Below are 23542 nucleotides of genomic sequence, written 5' to 3' on the forward strand. Positions count from 1 at the left end.
TCTAGCAATTTCTGCTGCAATAGTTCTAGTGAACAATGAATGCACTGATCAACTCCTTTAAGAAATGGTAATTGTAAGGTAAATGTCTACCTAATCTAGGCCATGTCTGTCATTACCATTGATTTTATGTTTTTCACATTCATTGGTTAGATTGTTAAATGGAAACTTTACAGGCTACACACGTGTCGATCACCACATCCTCCAAAATGACTGTATGTTTTGACAATATTTCTTTTGACATTGTTGGTGCCTGGCACAGATTGAACTGATTGGGAGAAAAATAAAGTAAAGCCATTCATTCCCTTCCTCCAGTACTGGAGGTTGCCATGGAAACAGCAGGACACATTCAGCTAAAAAGGGCACCTTACAAAGAGAAGGAATATTGAGCTCGAGGTGGCTTTAAATAGCTTTCGAGGTGAAGCGTGCTGTGGAAGGTCAGAGACAGGGTACCTTGTAAATGCTCGCCTAAGATTAAGACAAGTCAGTGTTACAAGGTAGTCGGTGTTTGACCCCGTTTTCCAAAAAAGCCATATAGCCTACTAGTGCATAACTTACATTTAATGTTTCAAAGCAACAAAAACACAAAGTCAGTTTTGGTCTGTAACAATTTATAATGGCTCTTAGTATTTGCCCAAGTCGTTCAATTCCATCACAGTGCTTCCTCAAATTGATATAGTCCATTACAGATTCTTGGGCAACAAAATAATCAAATAGACTTACACATTTAATGAAGCAAATAGAGTAAGAAAACAACAGATTTGTGAAATACCCTGATGCAGTGCATTTACAGGAAAAGCAAATGTGTAAGCTCAACTGAATCATTAACATAAAAATGACCTTGGAAATGCTTTCTTTCTTTACAGTTCTGTTCCACCAATTGATCAGATTGTGAGGGCTGCCCACTGAGGAGAGACACTTCGCCACTTTCTTGAGTCTGTGGCCAGCCCCACATACACACGACCAGCAGTCCTGACTGGCTTGTTTTTAAATATTTATATACGTTCCCTTTCGAAAAGAGACAGGAAAAAAAAAAACACTTTTGACTACTTCTCCCTCATTCTTCACAAGCCATCTCTTGGGAGGGATCTCACTTGGATGTTTGTGAACCTCTCCATCCACCCAGGTTACATTTCCAAGAAGCTCCCACCCCTTATAGACATCTCTGGGAAGCTAAGAGCTAACGTTCAACTGTAGCCTTTGCAGAGTAAAACAGCGCTGAAACACAAGCTCAGAGAACTGAACTATTAAATAATAGTGACCATAGAAATGTAATGCAAATAAGGATAATAGATGATTTAAGCTGGAGCTTATTAATGGTTTGTGCTGTTGTGAACAGCAAGCCTGATGTTTATGGCATGACGGCATTCTTCTGTTTGGGTCGCCTCTTCGTGTTCCTTGCGGAGTGGACCATCATCTTCCGTAGTGCATTACAGGAGGGAAAATTCTGGAAACACAAGTGTCTCATATCCCTGTCCTTGTTAAAGCATTTTGTGGAAATGCTTTGAAACCCTTACAGGTTTGATTTATTTCCAACTTAACTACAACAGTGGAAAAGAGTTTATCAGCCAGGTAAGCACACCTTTCCTGCAAAGAGTAGTCCCACTATTGTGAAGAAAATAGACAGGACAAAAAGTACGTAAGAGGAACCAACAACAGTGTTGTTTGGCAACTTGTAAGGCTGTCCTCCGACTTCATTGATATAAAATCCAATGGGAAATATGAGAGCAGCCATGCAGAACAGAACCACTGCAAGAGAAAGAGAGAACAGAACACAAGTTATTCTTCTACGCTTTTGATATCGCTTGTTTCCTGAGCCTTGAGCGGCAAATGCAAACAAATAGCTACACTTATGCATTAGCAATAATGGCCAGGTCTGAGAATGTGGTTCTCAACAGAGGCAACCTTTAGCCTGATTACAGGCTCAACAACAGCCCTTTTGAGAATGCTTTTAATGGCATCTCAGATGTGCAAAGGACTCATGAATACACAGATTCGCCACATCCACAAATAGCGCTGATGCAGAGAGGCTCTTGATGAGATGAGAGGCCAAAGAGGCTGCCATCTTCCAACAGGCTGAAGTGATTTCCTGGCCTCTACTGCAAGGGTTGCAGATAAGTCCAATGAGCTCTAAGTGAATCTATCGCTTATCAGAATATCAGGTCAAAAATGGTCGGAAATGTTGACTGAAAAGCCTTCCAGGAAGTTTGTGGCACACAGACAATTAGCATGTCTTCCTTGAACTAAACCTTTGTGTATTAGCTTGCATTGGCCTAAATGCTACAAGCTATAATTTCACACAAGACTAAAATTGAGCAAAAGCAGTTTCCAATAAGGAGGACAAACAATACATGTTTGATACAATAAAGTCAACAAAACACACATATCATGAAACACACGTCAACAAAACACACCTATCATGGAACTACTTTACTGGCAAACAGAATTCTTTTCCCAAAGGCTGGTCAATAAATGTAGATAACTGATTTGTGCCAAGATTGTGCCAACATTTCATTTAAAGCATTGGACCAGAATAGTAGATTTACTCTACTGTAGATTTGATCTTAATCTTACACCTGTGAGCAAAGTGAGGAATAGCATGCTGCTGCTCTGTCACCATGTCAGAGAGAAACCACAGTGATGGCATGGCCACGAACTTAGCAAACTGACCACATCGTCTTTGGATACCCTGAAAAGCGCTATATAAAACCTATGTATTATTATTATTATTATTATTATTATTATTATTATCATCATGTTTGCAACTCACTTCCTGTGAAGGCGATCCAGCGGGCGTATTTGGTGGCCTCGCGTCGCCAGTGTGAGAGCACCAGCAGACCACAGGTGACGGTGAGGGAGACGATGCCCATGATGATGAAGAAGAGCGTAGTGACCCACTCCGGCGGGAGGCTGGGAGGGATGCAGGTCCGGTCTCGCCCGTGAATGGTCTGGCATTGCTGGACAAGGCCCACTGTCAGAGCACCTGTAAAGTTAACAAGAGGCCCAGTTACCACCAAGTAATGGAGAGAGTTGTGTAAGACACTGTAAACTAGAACCATCCATCAACAGAAACTATCGATCAATACTTCATTAAAACTACAAACCCATCCATTGGGATTTCTCCAAAAAAAACAAAAAAAGTTTCCAATGTCTAACCAGGCAGTTGACAGGGCTTTACAAGTTCATGTATACATAGCCAAACTGATGTCAAAGCAAGCCTTACATTTCCATTGTCTCACACACTTTAAATTTGGCAGAACTCAACATGCACTGGACATAGGAAGTTATTAACTGATGTATTAGATATTATGCGGCAAAAACATGATTGGTGAAAACCAACGAATGCTATACTGTACCATGACACCATTAATTTGTCTGCGCAATTGATCACAACAGTGCCCCATCACACATTTCACCATAACATATATTATTACAAAATGAGCACCTTCGAACCAAGAGGATCACAAAAACACAAAGAGCACTACAGTACTCTGTAATTGCCATGCAGCACCTGTGTTGATTGCTGCAATGTCACAGTCAGCCAACGACTTCCCTGTGTATACAAAAGCAACCCACATTAACAAGCTACAAAAGCATACCACACCATGACGAGGTTATGCAATTCAAATAACATTCGATAATGCGAAGAGCAACTACCAACTCATCATATCTTCAACTAATTAAGCAAAATTGTTTACATTAAGAGACACCATTGCTTTATGCTTTACACTTATCCCTAGTGTATGTATGGCAGTGTTATGTTTTCCGACAAGCAGCGCGACCAAGACCTAATAACCTCCCCAATGAGCTCACTCTTCCTGTTCCCATGTGAGCGCCACAGTGGCACTCGTGGTGAGTGCGTATGGGAGGAAGGGCCCGCGGGCCCAGCTAGGGAGAGACTCCCCGGGGATTTCACAAATGAGGGATGTGCGAGACGGGCGGTTCCAGCTCACCATCCCTGAAAGGGAGGAACGGGGAAAGAGACATCTTCCTGGGGACTCAGGACACAAGAGAGGCTTCCTCTGTGTGGCCCACGAGACAATTTGAGACCTGCATCTTACCAAACTTATCTTCATTAATGGATTTAGTGCTGTTTTGCACTGCCTATAACAGGAAAGAATTTAGAGGTGAACTTGGACATCTGAGGCAACACATTACATGGCAAGAAGACTGATCTGATGAAAGGCCACTGAAATCTTTTTTCACTCAATCAAATTAGATCAACCCAATTGTGACAATTAATTCAAAGCAGAAATCACAACCTTATCCACGCGTTTATGACAAATTCGCCATGAAGGAAGTTGCACTTTGATAACACAACCAAATACACAGTGTAGTGAGACAGTCCAGTAGGTTTACGGTCAAAACAAACTATAGCCTCGCAACTCAGTCAGTGATGTCCTGTACCCAATTATACAGAAGTTATCAGTTGGTCAACTCAAACTAAGCTGGGCTACTTCGTGTGCAAAGACAAATAACACTGCTGAGGTCGGCAGACTGGAGTCCTTTGACCGCGCAGTGCAAAAGATTCTACAGTTCAACCTAAACCGTCTTTACGATGATTAACTCCAACCTCACCAAACTTTCCACAAGCGTACACAATGAAGATGTCTACCCGTGCATGAATGATAATGTTAAATACATGAATTAAATAAGAAGGAATTTGTTTAGGGGGAGGATGTTGACCCTTTAAATAATGATCTCCATCTATACACAGGAAATCCTGGTCCACCCCGACACATTCTTTACAATAACACCGCAACATTCCTAGATGTTGCATCTTTGTCTCCCATGCTGACCTTACAGGACCATGTCTTTCTGTGAGTGAACATTTGAAAAAATAAAAATTCAATGAAACATTTATGCTCATTAATGTTTCATGTACAGTATATAGTACAATTATTCTAAAGAGGCTTTGTCAAGAGCCTCTTTAGAACTGCAGGCCAAATCTACATGCTTATCCTGGCAACAGAGGAGCTGTACGCCTTGTTCTCTGGCACTTTTTGGTAGATCATAAAAAAAATAAGATAAAAAACATCGGTCTCTGAGCCTGCAGAGCAGCTGTACTTTCAGACATGTGTTTGTTTTCAGGAGATGGTTTCTGTGAGTGGTGAGGAGGACAACACTCAGCTCAATTAAGTGTCTGCAATCTATTATCACCTATCCAGCTCAGGTCCGCCTCCTGCTGATTTTAAACCTCACATCAGAATACCTGCATAATAACTGCCAGGCACGCCATCGCCCACCACAGACCACTAAACAAAATCCTTCCACCTGGCAAACTGCTGAACAACGACATACCTGGGTGTGCACCACCAGGGTGCTTAGTTAATAGTTGTGTGGAAAAACAGCAGCTTTAAGATGTTCGAGAAGGTACAACAAACGCAGGTCTGCTTGCCTTGATTCCATGCTTGCTGGCCTACAATTACTTCTTTTATAGTGTTTTGCTTACAGAACTCAGATCAAATACTTCACCATCAAAGTGCAAAGCAGGCCGTTTCTCTTTCCTAAACAATTACCCAAAGGCTGCCTGTCTCACGGGACAGGAAAGTGCATCATGACCGTGTAAATTTCCCAAACAAATTCAGCACAGCATGTTTAGATTATCTTTGCCCGTGGAAAATTCATCCCAGGGGTCTTCATTAGAAGTACCACAAAAGTCTCCGCTGACCAACAATGGCGAATTACCATTTCAGAAAATTATAACGCGGTGACCGGCTGGTTTCGGGTGTGGGCCTAGGGTCTTCTTCACAAACTCTTAGGATTTTCAAGATTTGGGGTCCATATTAGGTTAGAAGCACTAAATATGCTTGCCTCTACACAGGCAGCCTGAAGCGGGCTAAATAAACACCAACTAGGGTAACAAGGAGCGCTTTAAATGACATAAATACAAACTATTGAACGATGTCATCATCATTAGGAGAAACAAGAATGCGTTTTCACGCTGGGCTATCCGCTATTAAAATCAAACAATCACACAAGTAGCTCCATGTAGTTAAAGCTATGCCGAATTAATCATTCTATTTAATGAAACTACTTGAAAAGCACCTTCCAGAAGAACACTGTCAGACAACGCGTGCCGCTTTACCTTCACCATCGTGCCAACTTTAAATTATGTCGAATTTGTTGAGGTCTGACCAACTTCTGTAGCCTATGCAAATCAAAGTTTAGTTCTAACAGTACAGAGGTAACGGGATAAGCACTCAGGATAACTGGCCAAAGCAATATTCTTACCCTCTGCTTCCCCGGTGTTGATCCAGTCGGGATTTGCAATACTAGCGATGGCGAAAATATCGGCTGCGAGAAAGAGACATCCTGAGATAATGGTTAATTTATCCATTTCTCATTGCGCACACGCCAGTGTGAATTAAAGGGAGAGGTAACAACAACCAAGTGAGCGTTTCAAATAGTCCGTTTTTTATCAGATTTCAGCACAGTCAGGGATTATATGTCTGTAGTTCTCCATCACTGGCCCCATGGTGCGAAGGAAAACAATGGCATAATCTTTTGACGAGGTACAGAGCACATCGGAGCCGTTTCTTTCGAAGTTATACGCAGAACTTGGTCCTAAACGGGACACATAATGCCTGTTCCTCTTGGGCAATTCCGTCTGAGACGTTCACCGAGCCTTGCGCCCCACTGAAAGCTGAAAGTCCGCCGAATGTAGAATCTCTCACAGGGGCTCTTGTGCAGCTGGTTATCCATTTCCTGTGCCCCTTGTTCCCCCATCACAACTCACGCATACAAGGTCCTCGTCGTTTAAAGGACGCATGTGAGCCTATTCGCCATTTGGTCTTCACTGAAGATGTGCTGCGTTATTTGAAGGCAAAAAGAGACAGGAAGTAGATGTATTTCTTTGTATACTTCAGTAGCGTTGCTCCATCTTGTTTTATCGATGTGCAACACACACTGCTCATTGCAAGACATCAGCTGGAGCGCAACGCGTATATCAGACCTCCCCACAAGTACACATAAGTGTGACCCCTGTTCTCGCGAGAGAACGGTCCTGTCCTGTTGACTGATGGTTGGCCAGTCTTGCATGAGGGGCGATGTTTTGATGACGCACCATGATTGATAGCAGCATAAACTATGATCACATTTTTAATAAATGACACTGGCCTGGGAGTAAATCAATGTATCACTGTGTATTGTAAGGTTTTAATTTCATCCAACACAATGGTTTAAGGTTGATGGTTTCCAAGGGGACTAATGCAAATGTTAGGCAAGGTGTAAAGTCAGACTATGGGCAACAGACTATGGGTTCTTCTGTATGAACTCAGGATCATGTTGTGTGATACAGCTTTTAGCTGACCCACTGATATTTGTGCGTCAGATCTTTCTCATGGTATTACATTTGCAAATCAAATAGTTTTTGCATAGTTATTTATCAAGCTTTAGTTTGACTTTGCTCAGCATTCAAATTAGGGCCCTCAATTTCTAAAATGTATAAATGTATGCCTCTGTATGTATAATGTTTATATGTATCCAATCACTCTACATTTTGCAACAAAAAAAAAACCTCTTCAAAACTTCGGTAGAGATTTTATTCATTTACATCAGCTATACAATCTTAAAGACCCAAAGATCCCTCTGCTCTCCACTTCTTTGTCCACATTAAAAAAATAATACAACCATGAGGACTGATTGTTGACACGAATACAGTTATTTTTTTTAGACAATACAGTTATTCTGTTTGAACAATGTGGCCGTAAGAATGAAAACCATTCCTGTTGCTTTTTACATGGTCTGAAAGACAGTTGTTCGCCATTCAGTTTATAAATATTAGGGAATAAAGGTTGAAGATTAAATTTCATCCACAAAGGGTGTGTTCGCCAAGTGTCCACTGGATGCCATCGATTTCTTGCCAGCAACAAATTTTTTCGCAGCCTAGGCAGAGACAGAAACGGAAGTAAACCAACATGAATAATCCAACCAAGTGAATCACTTGTGATAATGCCATATGCCACCAGGATTCCACACCAAAGCATTTCGGTAACGCTGCTCATGTCTACACACACATGTTTAAAGCTCACACTCACATTGACAACATCATTTGATGACACAGCATCAATTTTCTGGGCCATTGCTTCCGGGGTGTGGTAAGTGCCCTCGCCCAAGGCCTGAGTGCCGATGGCCTCCAACAAGCCCTCGGAGGTCTCCAGGGACATCAGATACTGGGCCTTCAGCTGATTCCTGCACGTACACATGGAAACACAAACTCAATGGCATCACACCACTTCAACACGAACACCCGTCACGACATTAAACTGGTCATTCATCACGACTACAGCTGTTGTAAATAGATCAAATGAGTATTGGACAAGATTCAAGGTATTCAGTGAGTGTGTGTGTGTGTGTGTGTTAAATGCAATTTTCCAATGGCCTTTCAACTGCTATTCAAAGGCAAAAGGTGCTTTGTCTGACTGCATGTATTTAAGTTTTTGTTTAAGCCTAGGAGGATTTCTGGCCCATACCTACAGAACAGGAGAGGTTTCAGCCTCTAGCCCACGAGGCCTGTATTTAAAAGCAGTACACCAGTATCACAGCAATCCACTGCATTAAATAAAACGATACAGACAGAAAAGCTGTTCATGATTTGACTTGTGACGCTGTCCATTTATGGCAAGTCCATTTCAATGCTATTCCTTTGACAGTGGAGTGTGGTTTTAACCATGTATACTACCCATGGAGAAAGATGCTGACTTGGTGTGAAGGTGCAAAAGACAGAAGTTCTACATCTAGTGACATAATAGCTACTAAGTAACTGTCCTCACTTGACTGTCACAGTCTTCTGTGCACTTTTGTGTGACTGTAATGCAATTGTTTACAAACCAGAAATAAAGTAAGTAAATTGCACAGTGATAACAGGGGACAGTATCTATGGGTCTGTCCAATAACGAAAGGCAGCTGGCCAACATCAAGGTACCAGCTATGAACTTTGTTTCGGATAGCCTAGCAAGGTGGCAACACAGAACGCCATTCCCCGATACCAACAGCTGACTTAATCAGTGGAAGTTTGAAGTAGTGACGTTCTTAGCAATCCTTAGTCAAAGGCTATGCCATGTACGCTGCCTTCAAAATGTTTTGTCTGTCAAATATGCTTTCATATTGTTATGACTTTAAGCCTTGAAGCATTTCCATTTTTTGACTACTACTCTAAATCTACTTCACCTTTCAAAACTAAAAAAATTAAAACATTAAAATCATGACCACCATAGAAGACCTAATTTTGTACTATCTGTTGGTGTAGCAAACATACAGAGCAGTGTGGGCATTATAGTATTATGGTATGGCTCTGCATGTGCACTGTGGGGGTAAGCCGGGTTTTCAGCACCTAATGAAACCAGAATCAAGCCTTTTGTGAACTACTGATATGACTTACAAGCTTGTTTGAAAGCGCATATCTCAGTATTGTGTAAGTGACTCACTTGGCACGGCTGACATCTGCTGCAGTCGCCCCTCCTTGGGCCACAGCCTTAACCTGAGCCAATGCTGCTTTGATCACCTGCAAAGAAAAGAACCAGACCACTCATCTACATGTGTCAACCATCACCAAACACACAGATAACATTACAGACTACAAGCTACATGCTACATGGTGTCAACTGAACTTTTCTTTAGGTAATTGCTATTTAACTGTATAAACACAATAACATATCAACATACAGCATAATCTATATGAATATATGACTTTTCAATGTCCACATAGTTGCCCTGCATTACTACAAAACCAATAACCGATAACTTCTTCTCTTTAAAATGAGGGGTGGATTTCAGCAAGAAATGAAGGGGTTTTGTTAAATACTCACATCACCAGCCTCAGCTGCGTGGGAAATAGTGAAGACTCCAAAGAGACCAGAGTCAGAGTAGTTTGCATTGAAAGCAGAAACCTGTATGGAAGCAGCAGAACACACAAGAAAAACTCAGGGTTAAGTGCCTTTACATTACAATACATTTCCTTTGGCTGACGCTTTTAAACCAAAGCGACTTACAACATGGTAAAAACATTAGGCTTTTAAGAGCAATTCTAACAACAAATTTTACAACATTAAACAACAACCACAAAAAGTGCATCAACGAGTGTAGTAAGTGCATCTGTGAGTGTCCGTATTGTCCGTAGGATAAGCAACACTAGTTGTAAGTAGTGCTATGAGAGGAGATGTTCTCTAAAGAGCTGGGTTTTCAGACTTTATTTGAAGCTGGAGAGGGATGTCCCTACTCTAGTAGGAACTGGTAGTGTGTTCCACCAACGAGGAATGAACGATGAGAAAAGTTTGGATTGGCCTGAGCGTGCTGGTGGTAGAGCTAGACGTCGCTCGGCTGAGGAACGCAACGGTCGTGTGGTAGCATTTGCCTGTATGAGGGCATTCAAATAGGTGGGAGCAGAGCCAGAGAGTACTTTGTAAGCAAGCGTTAGAGTCCTGAATTTGATTCGGGCGTCCAACGGTAGCCAGTGTAACTGAATGAGCAATGGGGTGACAAGTGCCTTGCTCAAGGGCACAGCGGTGGAAACCAGGAATCGAACCCACAACATTTTCAGGCTACTGTATGCTAGCCCAGCTCCTTAGCCACTATGCTACCACCTCCCGAGGACAAAAACAGAGGATAACCTCCCAACCACGTCAGGGAGGTTCACTTACATCAAAGGGTTTAGCCGTGACCTTGGAGACAGCCTGGATGAGCTTGCTGGAGGCGTTGGATCCCCTCTTGATGTGGGGCCCGGCGCCCAGCACGTGCTGCAGGACGCTGAAGGCCAGAGCGTCGGGGGAGCCCGCTGTGGCGCCCTCGCTCATCACGCCCGCGTGCACCAGGCCGCTGGTGCTCTGGTCCCTCACCTCGCCTGCGACACACGGAGAACGCCAGAGTCGCCATGAATACATCTCGCTTTACACTGGGTCTAAGTGAGCGTACGGCTGTAAGGTTGAAATAGATTATAGGCTGTTCTGAATGCAAGTTTCACGGGTCTGACCTCCACGATACTGGGCCTTAGAGCCAGCAGTTCCCATTCCACTGCGGATGTTCAAGAACTGCTCCCCAACTTGCTTCAGAATGGCATGGTCCACTCCTGCAATAGGTAAGAAGAATACACATGTATGTCAAAGGAGAAGCTATCGCCAATTCACTAAGCTAAACCTATACCATCACTGGAACTCGATTCAAAGTGTTCAAAGTGTATCAAATTATATTCAGAGAATTAAATATGAAGCACAATAAATTCAGAACTTGTTTATCCAGGGAGTTTTAATTTACCTGAGAGAATCACTGATTACATGAGTTTGTTGTCAAAGACCCAGCACATGATAGATATTCTTGCACCAAGTTGTAAACCATTACAGTGGGTGACACCAAACACATTCTCAATTCTCCTCTGTTTATCATCACATACAGCACACCCCATGCCAGATAAGTGGTCATGATCTCAACCCAATTCATGAGATGGTACCACCATGTACACTAACTTCTGCTGAAATGTCATGCTATCACTACTTTCCAGTAGTCCATATTGAACAACCTAAAGTAAATTGCCGTGCTTTTTTCAAAACTTCTTGGTCACATTTGCCGACGTTTAGGGTTGAAGACAGTCATAGAAATTCGCTCTTCTACAGGAAGTACAAGGACAGGAAGACGCTTTACCTTGCCAAGGTATCATTACCCTTACCTAGAAACCCTGAAATTGTGAAATGGGCTAATTGGTATCTGAATTTGTTGTGATTTTGTAAAACGGTCTAAATGAGAGGGAGGCCAGATGGATCTGCCTGAGCAAATTCAATGCACTGGTCTCCACGTTGTACCCCATAAGTGCAGAAGGGCAACACGATCACTTACCCAGTCCAACCAGCGCCATCCTGGCACTTGTGAAGTTGCCCTCAACAAACGCGTGCATCTAGATAACAGAACAGGAAAATGCTCAATCTACAGTGACACATGAAGATGATACAGCGAACATACTGCAGTAGGGAGCTTCGATCTCACCTCATCTGAAGTAACATGGCCCACCCGGTGGTCAGGACAGTACAGGGAGTTAGACAGGTTATTTTTATATGCAGCAGCATGAAGACCTTCAATTACACCTATTGAAGAAGAGAAGAAAAAAAAAGACATTAAGACTTTAACAAAAAAAAAAACATTTACAATCAACAGAGAGACTCTGAGAAAACCAACCTATCTGTTGGGTCTGGGCAGCAAGGGCCTTGTCTAGTTTGACCCGTGGTGTGAGGTCAGACACCTCCCATGGGCGGAACTCTGGAGCAGTGGTCACGTTGATCAGATACTCCATGACCGTGTCCCTGCAGGTGGACAAAAAAAACATCACAAAAATGAAAAAGAGATCACAGACAATATTAACAATACTGACTGATAAAAGACAAGTTATAGAGAAATGGCTGAAGGGTCGCAAGAAAATGAGCTCACATGTGGTCTCTCAAGCAGTCCACGGAGTAGATCATGTTCTCTCTGGATGACGTCACACTAGAGGAAAAGGTCAGAGGAAGTCAGGACAGGAGGTGTAAAATGATGGCAACATGGCAGAGACAAACACAGACTCCAACAACATGGTCAATTTTAAGATCTTGCGTCACTTCTCTCACATCTGACAATGGTATTTTTTTATATTGGTATGGTATTTCCGTTTCATGGTCTTCAAGAAGCTTTAAAGGTATACTATGCAGGATTGGCGATTTCATCGCCGGTTTCGCTTTCACTTTTAATTTTCGCTCGTTTTATGCTTGCATATTTCTCTACAGAGCTTCCCCTACAGCTTTAGCGTGTATATTTTACAAAACTCTTCAATCGGTCAGTCTGCCGTGCCTTTTCATGAGACTTTACATGACACTTCCTGGAGTAGAGCATGGGTGCGTGCCCGAGGTCTCCTGAAGTTGCAAGCGTGGTTCTACCGCTACAGACCACTAGAGCGGCCAAAAAAAAACACTGTTCGGCCGGTAATGACTCATTTAATCATATATAACAGTATGGAACGAATTGCTTAACTGAAAAACGTGGTATATCTTTAAAAGCCACATAATCAATGTTACCCTGGGGACACATGGGCTGAATCTCAATGTCTCCTCTAACACACTCACACACATTGATGCATGTTCTCATCAACTTCATGAGGTCTATGGGCTGTGCCACTGCGGAATTGTGAGGTGCTTGAGGGCTCGTTCGCACACCCTTTCTGTGCCCTTTCCGTAGGTGGGCATCTATGAACACTTCACTCTTTCTGTGCCCTTCCCATAAGTGGGCATCTTTGAACACTTCACTAAAGGGAATTATCTACAATTCATTGTGTTTTGGTGTAAAAAACAGGGTTACCCAAAAGGAGCCTAGAAGTTTGAAAAACACAACTGCCCTAAAAACAGAAACGGAAGCGTGTTTGCAACACGTTTTTTGTGTTGTCAAGTTAGTGATGGGTCACAGGTGCAGTCCCATTCCTGTCATTAGTGTTTTGAACCCTTACACCCTCGCCGACTTGATCACTTACGACAGATGTCAGTTAAGTATGTGAGGGTTCAGGGCTAGGACCTTAGGGGGGACACGTTCAGCCATGTAGTGCAAAGGGCGTTGTGACTTCTGTGACAGAATCAAGTAAAGTGGCTCTGCAACATGAAGAGAAAAGTCATGACAAGGACACAAGTCAGACTCACCCCAGGCTGCCACCCACGGCCTCCACTCCACGCGTGATCCTGAACGCAGAAGCACCTTTGGTGGTCTGAAATGCAAAGAAAAATGCAAAACAAACCATGTGAGAGTGTTGCAAGACTGATTAAAACAGGAACACGTCAATCACGTTCAATGTTTTATTTCACATTTGTTTGAAAGTTACCAGGTTAGCTGACAGGCGGAGCAGGTGAGTGACACCAAGGTTGTCAGGGGTTTCATATCGACTGCCAGCCTTGATGAGCACACCAATCTTGGAAGCAGGAGAATAGTTCTCCAAGGATGCAATCACCAAACCACTGGGCAATTTTGTGACCTGTGAAGAAACAACAGAAGCAATTTAAAAACACTCAAGGAGGTTATGATGCTATAACACAGCATCTCAGGAAGGTTTAGTTAAGTTTCAATCTTTCCTGAAAAGCAGGAGCATTACAAACAGGTATCAATTTTGATTTACTTATTGCTAAGTGACATAATTATGACTACAGTCACTGAAGAAACTTGCAAGAAGCTTCTGCATCTTCGTTCATTACTATACTGTGGCTAAGCTCACATCACAAACATCTACACACCAAAGTGAACATCTCTAGAAAAGCACAAATGCGCACTGAGTTAGGGCATGTCTACATATTTGAACAATTGTGACAATAAAAATATCTAACATAACACATACATTCACACTGTGCATTTTGTAGTTAGCAGTAGCAACAATTGACTAATAATAAGTAGTGCTTGCACAAAGCAAACCCAGCCCATCCAAACTGCCCGTGCCCCACCCCACACATACATGGACATCCTGGAAAGAGCTGCTGGCGCGTGGGGAATACTTGAGGCCAGCCAGAGGCTCACTCAGAGACTGCTTGCCTGCCGCATAGAAGCGCCTCTGTGAAGAGAAAGAGAAGTCAACACTCACTGACCTGGACCTCCTGCGGCCGAAACTTTACTTGCTCCGCGGCCGCCCCATAGTCCACCTTACGGGCAGCCTGGGCTGCATAAAGCCTCCTCTGCAAATCAGAAAAGGGAGAGGCGGTGACAGTGTGTCAAGATCGCACCTCTAGAGGAGAGAGAGTGTGTGATCGGGAGTGGAGGATGGGAGGGGAAAGGAGAGGCACTCTAGTCCGATCCCAATGCTCCGTCATAATGAATGTTTCCTATGTGTATGTTCAGGTATGGTTATGGCTATGGTTATGAGCAGATGGTTTTGTCCAAAGCAGCTACTCATGCTGCAGCAATTGAGTGGAGTAATGGTGGCTAATGGAGTGCCTCCACTGACTCAGTGACAGTAGTGGCGCTGAAAATAAAACCATGAAGATGAAAAGATGCCGTTTTAAAAGTCAATGGAGAACTGAAGAGGCTGGCTGTATTTGGCGAAGAGTTGATAATGAGCTTGAAATGGCAGGGATGAATTTCTGATGATTATTTCGTCCTTCTAGTGTAACAGTGAAAAAAACTTAATCAACAAGACTAATAACAGGGCAATTTCTCCACACATGACATGCCATACCATTGTTACGGTAAGTCATTATGTCATTTTCGACATAAAACCAATTTGCCTGGTGTTACCTGACGATTCATACTAAGTTTGGTAAAAGTTACCTATACACAAACTGCGTCACCAGCTGTGTGTTTTGTTAATGTACATGTCATGCTTGTGTGTCTCTATAACATACTGGAGCAAACTGCATTAATGACACAGGCCTAACAGACCCATCAATAACGGTCATTAATTGGATGTGTCTTAGTAATGTAGTGCGAAAAGTTTTCAGATTGGCATACTGCCACTATCTTAACTCTTCATCAGTCATACTCCTGACTTCTGGCCTGTATGAACTATTGGCATGATTACAATAAGTCACACTTGCAGACTTTCACTCTATACATGAATATGATTGGGAAAAGAACAGCAAGTCACTTTCTCCTGCAAATATGTAACGTTAACAAAGCAGCAATGATCAGGTTTCCGATTCATAGCCATTGACCTGAAATGACCTCCAGTGCACGTTTCCATCACAACATCAATTAATGTACTTGGCATCAAATCCAACTGTCAAATGCACAGGTTTTTAGGCTAGTCTTCAATTCAGTTTAAAAGGACATGAGCTAACGTTAGCGTTGACATCACCTAGCGGTACCATATTCAAACCCTGCCAAAACATAGACATCATGGGCAAGAGTTTATGTTAGCGTTAGTCATGAAAACCGAACAGAGAGCGGACCAGAAGATAGACCAGAGGTAGACCAGAAGATGTCCTGAGATGACCCAGACATTTATATAAACAGTTCAGTCATCCACAACATAATTTGATACCACCACCTAGTTCGGTTGGTGTTGTATTTAAGATTAACAGACCAGACAAATGGCCAACAGCTGAGTTCATAACGTTATAAGTCAACCTGATGTTAACGTTAAACGTCAGCTGATGATAATGACGTTTGTATTAGCTCTCATGTTACCTAATCTATGCCGCTTGAGTCCAACTCCCTGATAACTCATAACTGAATACGGCATTTTGCTGTTCGGCCTTAGTATGGTAAAGTATACAGAAAACGACAGCAAACACGACGCGTAATAGCCGTTACTCAAATTATCCACCAATTTAGCCCTTACACGTATACCGACATGAAATAACGATGCAGTGATGCTCTCTGTAGGTTGAGGGTGGCTTAACGCTAGAAGCTAGCTTAACCAGCCAAGGCCAAGCTGTCACGACATCATATGCAGAAGGCCAGTGGATGGAAGCCAAAACCCTGACTATATACAGTCCAACAGTGACAAAATAGTATACCGATTGGTCAAAAGTAGAAACAGCCAAATGCCTCACCGATAAGTGATTAATTCCCCGCAACCCCTTCATGCTCTCTCTCCTTCAGACCGGACGGGCACACACAATATGGCTGACCTACTGATGTCCTACCCAGACTTCCTAGCGCGCATTTTCTTCCTCTGTAACATTACTGACAAAGCTATTCTAGCAAGCTCTATACCGCCTCGTGTGTACTGGAGTGGTACGTCTAGACATTGCATTAAGCATTGTAAATGCACACATACACTTCAGCATATTTATATATTTAACTTTGATCATTAAGAAAATAAATAAACCAATTCCCTATGAAAACTCATGGTTTATCAAACGTCTATGTAAAGAGACCGGAGATTCATGGGTAGCCTACTTCCGGTCCGGCAGGTCCATAGCTGAGCCTGCGCACCGCAGTGAGGAACACACGTGTTTGGAGTGTATCGAAGCAGCATCACGTTCGTAGTGTCTGATGAACTTTGAGTTTGAATCTTGTAAGAAATAGTTACAAAGTGCAACAACTTTCTTTGTATACTCCGCCAGAAGTCCTCCGTGAAGCATTCGCCGAGAGGACCACACATATTCGAGGATACCAGCATTTAACTATCTAACAAAACATCTGCAATCATGGTAAGTGAATGAAGCCACACACTAATGTTAGCATAAACCAAACGTTTCTCACTCAGCTGCTTTTTACAGATAGGATATCGATAGCTAACTGGGCCTTAACCTTATTTAAGGGTACAGTTAATGTTTATTCTCAGTTTTGACTAAAAACTTAGCAAGATTTAGAAATGCAAGCTAAGGCTCAGCTAATGTATGTAGCTAATGCTAGCTAAGGAATTTGGTTAACGTTTACGCACATGTCGACCTCGTTCTCATCCATCGCTAAATATGTACTGTTAAATAAGACATTGTATGAACTTGTAGAATATGATTTTGGTCTTTGGAGGTGACCGTTGCAAACTTTTTTTGTGTGTGTGTTTTACAGACTGAGCCAGAAGTGAATCCTAAGGCCTACCCGCTAGCAGATGCCACCATGTCCAAAACCATTTTGGACCTTATACAACAAGCATCCAACTACAAACAACTGCGAAAAGGAGCTAACGAAGGTGGGTGTGCTAAGAGTTGTTGTAGTGGTGCTAATGTCCCTGCTGGCAATTGAAAGTCACCATGTGTTGGTGAATTGTTAGCTGATATGACTATAATCATCCAGCAAGTAAAACCAACAGGTTAAACGTTTTTAATAATGTTGAGATACTTGTGGTGTGGTGTTATATTGTATTAAATGTTTCTCTTTTTGGTCTGCCCTCCATAGCTACTAAAACGTTGAACCGTGGAATCTCCGAGTTCATTGTGATGGCAGCTGATGCAGAGCCCCTGGAGATCATCCTTCACTTGCCACTGCTGTGTGAGGACAAGAATGTCCCCTACGTTTTTGTGAGGTCCAAGCAAGCTCTAGGACGAGCATGTGGAGTCTCCAGACCAGTGATAGCCACATCGGTGACCATCAAGGAGGGCTCTCAACTGAAGCCTCAGATCCAGTCTGTCCAAATGGCTATTGAAAGACTTCTGGTGTGATCCTTACACACACACACACACACTCTGACACACACTCACACTTTTTGTTGTTTTAAAAAGCTTGGCAAATGTTGCCATTGTGGAGATATGTCAATCAAATTTTTTACATTACTTCCATTGAATTATGTCTTTGTACATAGTTTTTTTTTGTAATTGCATATTCAGTACATTCTGTGTAATGTGCAGACATTAAGCCAAAATAAAGTTTGGTGTATGAGTTGCTTGTTTGATGTTTTTATGCTGGTCATTGTAGTAACTGTAAAACATTAAACCAAGGAGAAACACATTCAGCTGGTTTTGACTTGACACCATGATGTGTGTGCATTACTTTTGGTATGGTACAGTACCTCTTCCCTCTGAACCCCTTGCTCACTGACTAGAGCTCAGTGGTTGGGGTAAAGGTACACTTTAAAGATGCAATGAGCTTGATCTATGAATCTGAACTCCTTGCCAATTGAGTAAAAGTGATCGAGGCAGTGACCATTTACCAGTCTAATGTTGTAGAGAAGTTGACTAGTTCCATCAACTTGATAATGTCGCCACCTGCCGGTATTGCTTGGAACTTGCACTCCAATTTGTTTTTTAGAAATATGTTTTAGCAAGGAAATGACACGTGCATTTTCTTCCAAATTCCCTGTGCTTCGGATACACACTATACACTTTCTAAGTTTTGTATCCGCATAGACCTATCCGCACCCGGGGACTCCATAGGGGACTCTCGTTCACACTTGCGAACCGGAAATGTTTAGTGCACACAGACATATTTTTGCACATGTCTGTGCTCCTTATCAACGTACTTCTTGATATGCATGTCTCAGATTGCTCCCTGTAAATGGTGATACGAGTTTACACACTTAACACATAAAAATAGAAGTTTATGGAGAGTCAGTTATTTGTGCGTTTGTGGATTGTCATTCCACACCAAAGTCCAATAAAACTTTCTCAATCGCCACGCCTAATTTGCTTCGGACACTGACCTACCATCGATCGGACATTAGACCTGCACATTACCTGAGGGTATGTTTCTTTAATATTCAACTGATTCTGTCATCTACCTTACGTGCCTCCAGTACGGGGCAGTGAGATTCAACTCCAAGACTGTAGCGCGCAGATTCAGCAGGGTCAATCAGCTAACCAAAAGACGAACGTATACGCACATGAGCATGGCGGGTCTGCCTTTGTTGATCGGTAAAGAAGATGTTGCACGACTCCTCCGTTATAAAGACTTGCTTCCAAAACTGGAAGTTGCTCTTGGACAGTTTTCCAAACATGACATCTCTGAGGTGATCCAACCAGTCCGGACTGTGGTCCCTTTAACCAAACACAATGGGTATGACTCCGACTACAGTCTTAAGAAAGTGTTAAGCTACATACACAATATGCCTACACATTTTTTCGACTTTGTATGTTCATGCTAATGCTGTATTTTGGGCCATGTTTTAATAGATTCCTGGGATTAATGCCGGCATATATGGTTCACGAGGATATTTTATGCACAAAAATGGTGGCATTCTATAAGCGAGAGCAGGGCTCGACTTTACCCTCTACCCAGGCCACGGTGATGTTGTTTGATCCCGAAAGTGGTTGTGTTTTGGCAGTGAGTGGCTTTAAATAGTAATTGGCATAAACTAAATGAAAATAACTGTTGAATAACTTTAAAGAATGACTGAACTGAGTTGATTATTCATAATGCCGTTGAATAATTTCTTTAAGCTTAACCCAAAAAAGTAGAGTGTAAGTATGATCTTCCGTGCAGGTCATGGATGGGGAGGTAATAACTGGTATGAGGACAGCTGCAGCATCAGCCATTTCTGCTAAAGTAAGTTTTTCTTTCCCTGAAGTTACTCACACTGATGTTAACATGAAGCACAACCAACTCTAAACTATCATTTCTGATTCAGTTTTCCATGCCAGTCCAATCAGAGGTGCTGTGTATCCTGGGCTCCGGCCACCAAGCCATCAGCCACTATGAGGTCTTCACAGAAGCCTTTACTTTTAAACAGGTGCAATTATTTCAGTTTTGCCAAACCATGAATACAGCAACAGTTCTAAGAGTATGAAGGAGAAATAGTAAACAAGAAAATAGAATCCATTCTCACTCAAGTAATAATTTAGGGTCCACCAGTCAATTATGGGGACTAACTTTGAAGCTTCTAAATCAAATGTTTTGATTAAGGATATGACTGATCTAATATCAGTAAATATATATATATATATATATATTGTGGTCAACCAATTGCTGAATTGTATTTTGCATTTTCCTCCTAAACTGTCATGTCCCTCAATTGTGGCAAAAGCCTTAAACAAAAACAGGAGTACCGGTAGGTTACCAAATGTTTTCACAACATGCAGTACATTATCCATCACACATGAAGATAAAAGAAATCATGGAAGTCTGTCCTTTCCAATCAAAAGGCTGTGGCACTCATACTGTCCTACACAGGTGCGTGTGTGGAGCCGGAGGAAGGAGAGTGCAGAGCACTTTGCCAGTGCAGTCCAGGGTCCTGTGACCGTTTGCTCCTCTGCTAAAGAGGCGGTGGAGGGGGCCGATGTCATAATCACAGTCACTGGTGCCAGCCAGCCTGTCCTGTTCGGGGAGTGGGTCAAGCCTGGTGCCCATGTCGCTGGTAAGGCCCCGTGGGAATGGTCAGTAATCTTACTAATCCCAGAGGGAAAGTTCCCGCAAAGCATCTTTATTTTAAGCATGGGTAGGTCCTCCAGGCCTGCTGCAGAGCCTGGACCTCCTCTCTCAGCACTGCTAGCAACTTGACTTGCTTAATCTAGCACTTACTACTACCTGCTTCCCTATCCTGACTATCCCTCTTCTCCCTCAGCTCAAACTGTTTTATGCAAGTACATTACAGTACATTACTAATGTGACTGCCAACCAGGGAAACCGTCAAGGTAGAGTATGATAAGGAGAAGTTAGTGCAGCAGTTGTACTACTTCCATACAAGTCAAGTGTCAATTCTAGTCAGGTGGTAAGTGCTAGAATTAGCAAGTCTAGTTGTAGGTAGCCCTACAAGAAGAGGCTGAGGAAATGTCTCTGGAATCCCGACAGAATTACGGATCAGTCCCAAAATTTATTCGTGGGTCATGTCTGACCTTCCCTGAAAATCCCATCGAAATCCATCCATCACTTTTTGAGTTATCTTGCTAACAAACAGACAGACAGACAGACAAACGCCGTTGGTGTAAATAGCAAAGAGAAAGGGCCCCAGTACCAAGCCCTGGGGGACCCCTGTGCTGAGAAAGTGATGTGTCCAACTGTCCAAGGAGAGAGCAGAGTCTGAGAACATATAAGGAGATCTGGGTGTTAATTGAAGCTACAGTAACTACGTATGGCAAGCGTGTTAAGCGTGTTTGGTCTTTTTCTGTCTCTTTGCAATTGATGCAGCGGTGGGTGCCTGCAGCCCAGGTTGGAGGGAGCTGGACGATGTGCTGATGAAGAAAGCCGTGGTGTATGCAGACAGCAGAGAGGGAGCGCTGAAGGAATCTGGAGACGTCATCCTCTCTGGGGTATGTTTTTTCTTTTTTTGTTGTTGTTAAACGACAGTCATTATGGCCACATATTACCAATCCACTGTTGGGTATATTGAGGGTACATCAATATGGTCAAGAATTGTCCAAGTATTATCAAGATTCAAGATTGTCATGTTGGATTTTTGACTTGAAAGAAGTATTGAATATACATGGACAATGTAATCCCCATCCTCAACAAAAGATGTCCTTATGGCTACCCATGAATAAACTGTGTTGTCACATCAGGGTTCAATTCATGTTAATAGAAGTCCTTCGGAAACAGGAAACTAGGCAATATTTGGGATGAATTTGTTTTCTTTTGCGTTGTGTATAAGAACAATATCATCATATTTTCCTCCCAGTGTCCCTCTATAAACATTGTGTTTCTCCGTCCGCAGGCCCAAGTATTTGCTGAGATCGGGGAGGTCATTAATGGAACAGCGCCAGGCCACCGTGAGAAGACCACAGTGTACAAGTCTCTGGGTAAACTCCATTTCTCACAGGCTACAAACACAGCCAAAGCATTTTGCAATTTGCACAGGTAACAGGTGAGGGACACCACAGCTGACTCAAACAGTTTGGTAGTAATAACCAGAACCAGAATTTGTGTAGGGTTTTCATATTTCCCATTTGGAGTAAAAATATAAGCCCCAACTGGGATTTTGTCTATTTTTAAGCATTCTCATCCCAGCTGGTGAGACCCGATCCCATCTCTCTGACCCACACTAAAATAGACCAATCAGATTGTTCACAAACTGGTGTCATCCATAATTGTCCACGACTTAATATGCAATTATGTTGCTCTATTTAAATATTACAATGTATCATTAAACTGCCACTCCTGGCCAACTGACCTGAAACGTTGGTAATCAAAAGAACCAGCGTGAATTAAACTGCCCAGGTCTAATCTAATTAACTGTGTGTTCCAGGGATGGGGATTCAGGACGCGGTGTCTGCCAAGCTGGTGTATGACCAGTGGAAGAGTCAGGGGGGTGATGCTGGCGTCACTCACCCAGTGAAAAAATCACCTCTATAGGTATTTTGTTTAGAGTCCATTCCTTTAAGTAATTTTGCCATAGACCTTTGAAGTTTGCCTACAAAAAAAGCTAAAATCTTTGCCCATATAAGGAGATCCGGTATCTTGCCATTTTTCCGATGGGAAAATAACATTAGGGGTTTGAATTATAGCACCTGTTAAACTTTCGCTGGGACGAAGACAAAAGCAAACAAAAGATTGTGCAAGTACAGTAATTTCCTGCATATAAGCGACATTGTGTATAAACCAAAGGACAGTGCTTCATGCAAGTTAAAATATACAAAACCATATTAACTGCCCCCCTGTATTAACCTCATAGCTTAAGAAATTTAGCAAAATCAATGTATAAGCCATGGCTAATAGTCGGGAAATATACACAACTGTCTTGTGGATACTGTGACCTTTGGTATGTTAAGATGGCAAACTTTGATTTTTGCTATCCCAGAGCTGACTAGCAATAAAACTTGCCATAGGTAGCTTCAGTTAAAACCCTGATCTCCCCTTATGGTCAAAGATGGCAGCTTTGGTCCCTTTTTGTTGGTTAACTTTGTTTGTCTATGGGACCTACATCAGAAAGCACTGATTTTCTACTGGCCTTTTGTAATGTGTGGGTCTGTGTGCATCTCCTTATTATGGTCACCAGACCAAGACACACATATACAGCTCAGACAAGTGAACTGCACTGTTGGTAGCCATCTCTGTTTGTAGTTGCTCTCAGCAATCCAATTAAAACGCCTGTTAATGCCTGTGATTCTCGATCGTTCTTTAATCTGGTTCTTATTCCTAGGGTAATGGCTCCATACCCACAGGCTTTCCTTTAGCCCGGAGCCGTATATCTGATCAAATATTTCCAACATTATTAAAACCAAATTGTATGTATGTAAAATCAATAGGAAGTCGTTTGAAGTATGTTTCACAGCTGCAGAATGATAATTGTACAAAAAAAATGTTTAAA

At 42.5% G+C, this 23542-nt stretch overlaps 4 protein-coding genes across 5 annotated transcripts; 2 read left to right on the forward strand and 2 right to left on the reverse strand.

The window, feature by feature from the left end:
* Positions 1-568: 568 nt before the first annotated feature.
* On the reverse strand, positions 569-6952 carry mosmob (modulator of smoothened b). Its single transcript, XM_062526750.1, has 3 exons — positions 6232-6952; positions 2768-2980; positions 569-1746 (listed from the first exon to the last, which is right to left on the reverse strand). Exons 1-3 carry the CDS (start codon positions 6335-6337, stop codon positions 1562-1564), a joined length of 504 nt encoding a protein of 167 aa, XP_062382734.1. The 5' UTR covers positions 6338-6952; the 3' UTR covers positions 569-1561.
* A 575-nt stretch (positions 6953-7527) lies between these two features.
* Positions 7528-16592, reverse strand: LOC134069932 (cytochrome b-c1 complex subunit 2, mitochondrial). 2 transcript variants are annotated; one of them, XM_062526080.1, is made up of 14 exons: positions 16476-16592; positions 14441-14536; positions 13820-13969; positions 13641-13705; positions 12409-12465; positions 12160-12284; positions 11971-12068; positions 11824-11881; positions 10967-11062; positions 10638-10837; positions 9807-9887; positions 9426-9502; positions 8037-8190; positions 7528-7884 (listed from the first exon to the last, which is right to left on the reverse strand). In XM_062526080.1, the coding sequence occupies exons 1-14, from the start codon at positions 16506-16508 to the stop codon at positions 7801-7803; spliced, it is 1374 nt and encodes a 457-aa protein (XP_062382064.1). In that variant the 5' UTR covers positions 16509-16592; the 3' UTR covers positions 7528-7800. The 2 variants fall into 2 exon arrangements, with proteins under 2 accessions (XP_062382064.1, XP_062382065.1); XM_062526081.1 differs by lacking the exon at positions 14441-14536 and adding an exon at positions 14571-14657 and having other exon boundaries at positions 16476-16579.
* Positions 16593-16859: 267 nt separating this feature from the next.
* On the forward strand, positions 16860-18246 carry snu13b (SNU13 homolog, small nuclear ribonucleoprotein b (U4/U6.U5)). The gene is made up of 3 exons (XM_062526060.1): positions 16860-17078; positions 17440-17560; positions 17767-18246. The coding sequence occupies exons 1-3, from the start codon at positions 17076-17078 to the stop codon at positions 18027-18029; spliced, it is 387 nt and encodes a 128-aa protein (XP_062382044.1). The 5' UTR covers positions 16860-17075; the 3' UTR covers positions 18030-18246.
* Positions 18247-18788: 542 nt separating this feature from the next.
* crym (crystallin, mu) lies at positions 18789-23343 on the forward strand. Its single transcript, XM_062527132.1, has 8 exons — positions 18789-19359; positions 19476-19626; positions 19786-19848; positions 19931-20032; positions 20473-20656; positions 21427-21548; positions 21950-22034; positions 22481-23343. Exons 1-8 carry the CDS (start codon positions 19187-19189, stop codon positions 22585-22587), a joined length of 987 nt encoding a protein of 328 aa, XP_062383116.1. The 5' UTR covers positions 18789-19186; the 3' UTR covers positions 22588-23343.
* The last annotated feature ends 199 nt before the right edge of the window (positions 23344-23542 follow it).

Source organism: Sardina pilchardus, chromosome 22 (genome assembly GCF_963854185.1).
Source record: "Sardina pilchardus chromosome 22, fSarPil1.1, whole genome shotgun sequence".
In the NCBI taxonomy this organism is placed as follows: domain Eukaryota; kingdom Metazoa; phylum Chordata; class Actinopteri; order Clupeiformes; family Clupeidae; genus Sardina; species Sardina pilchardus.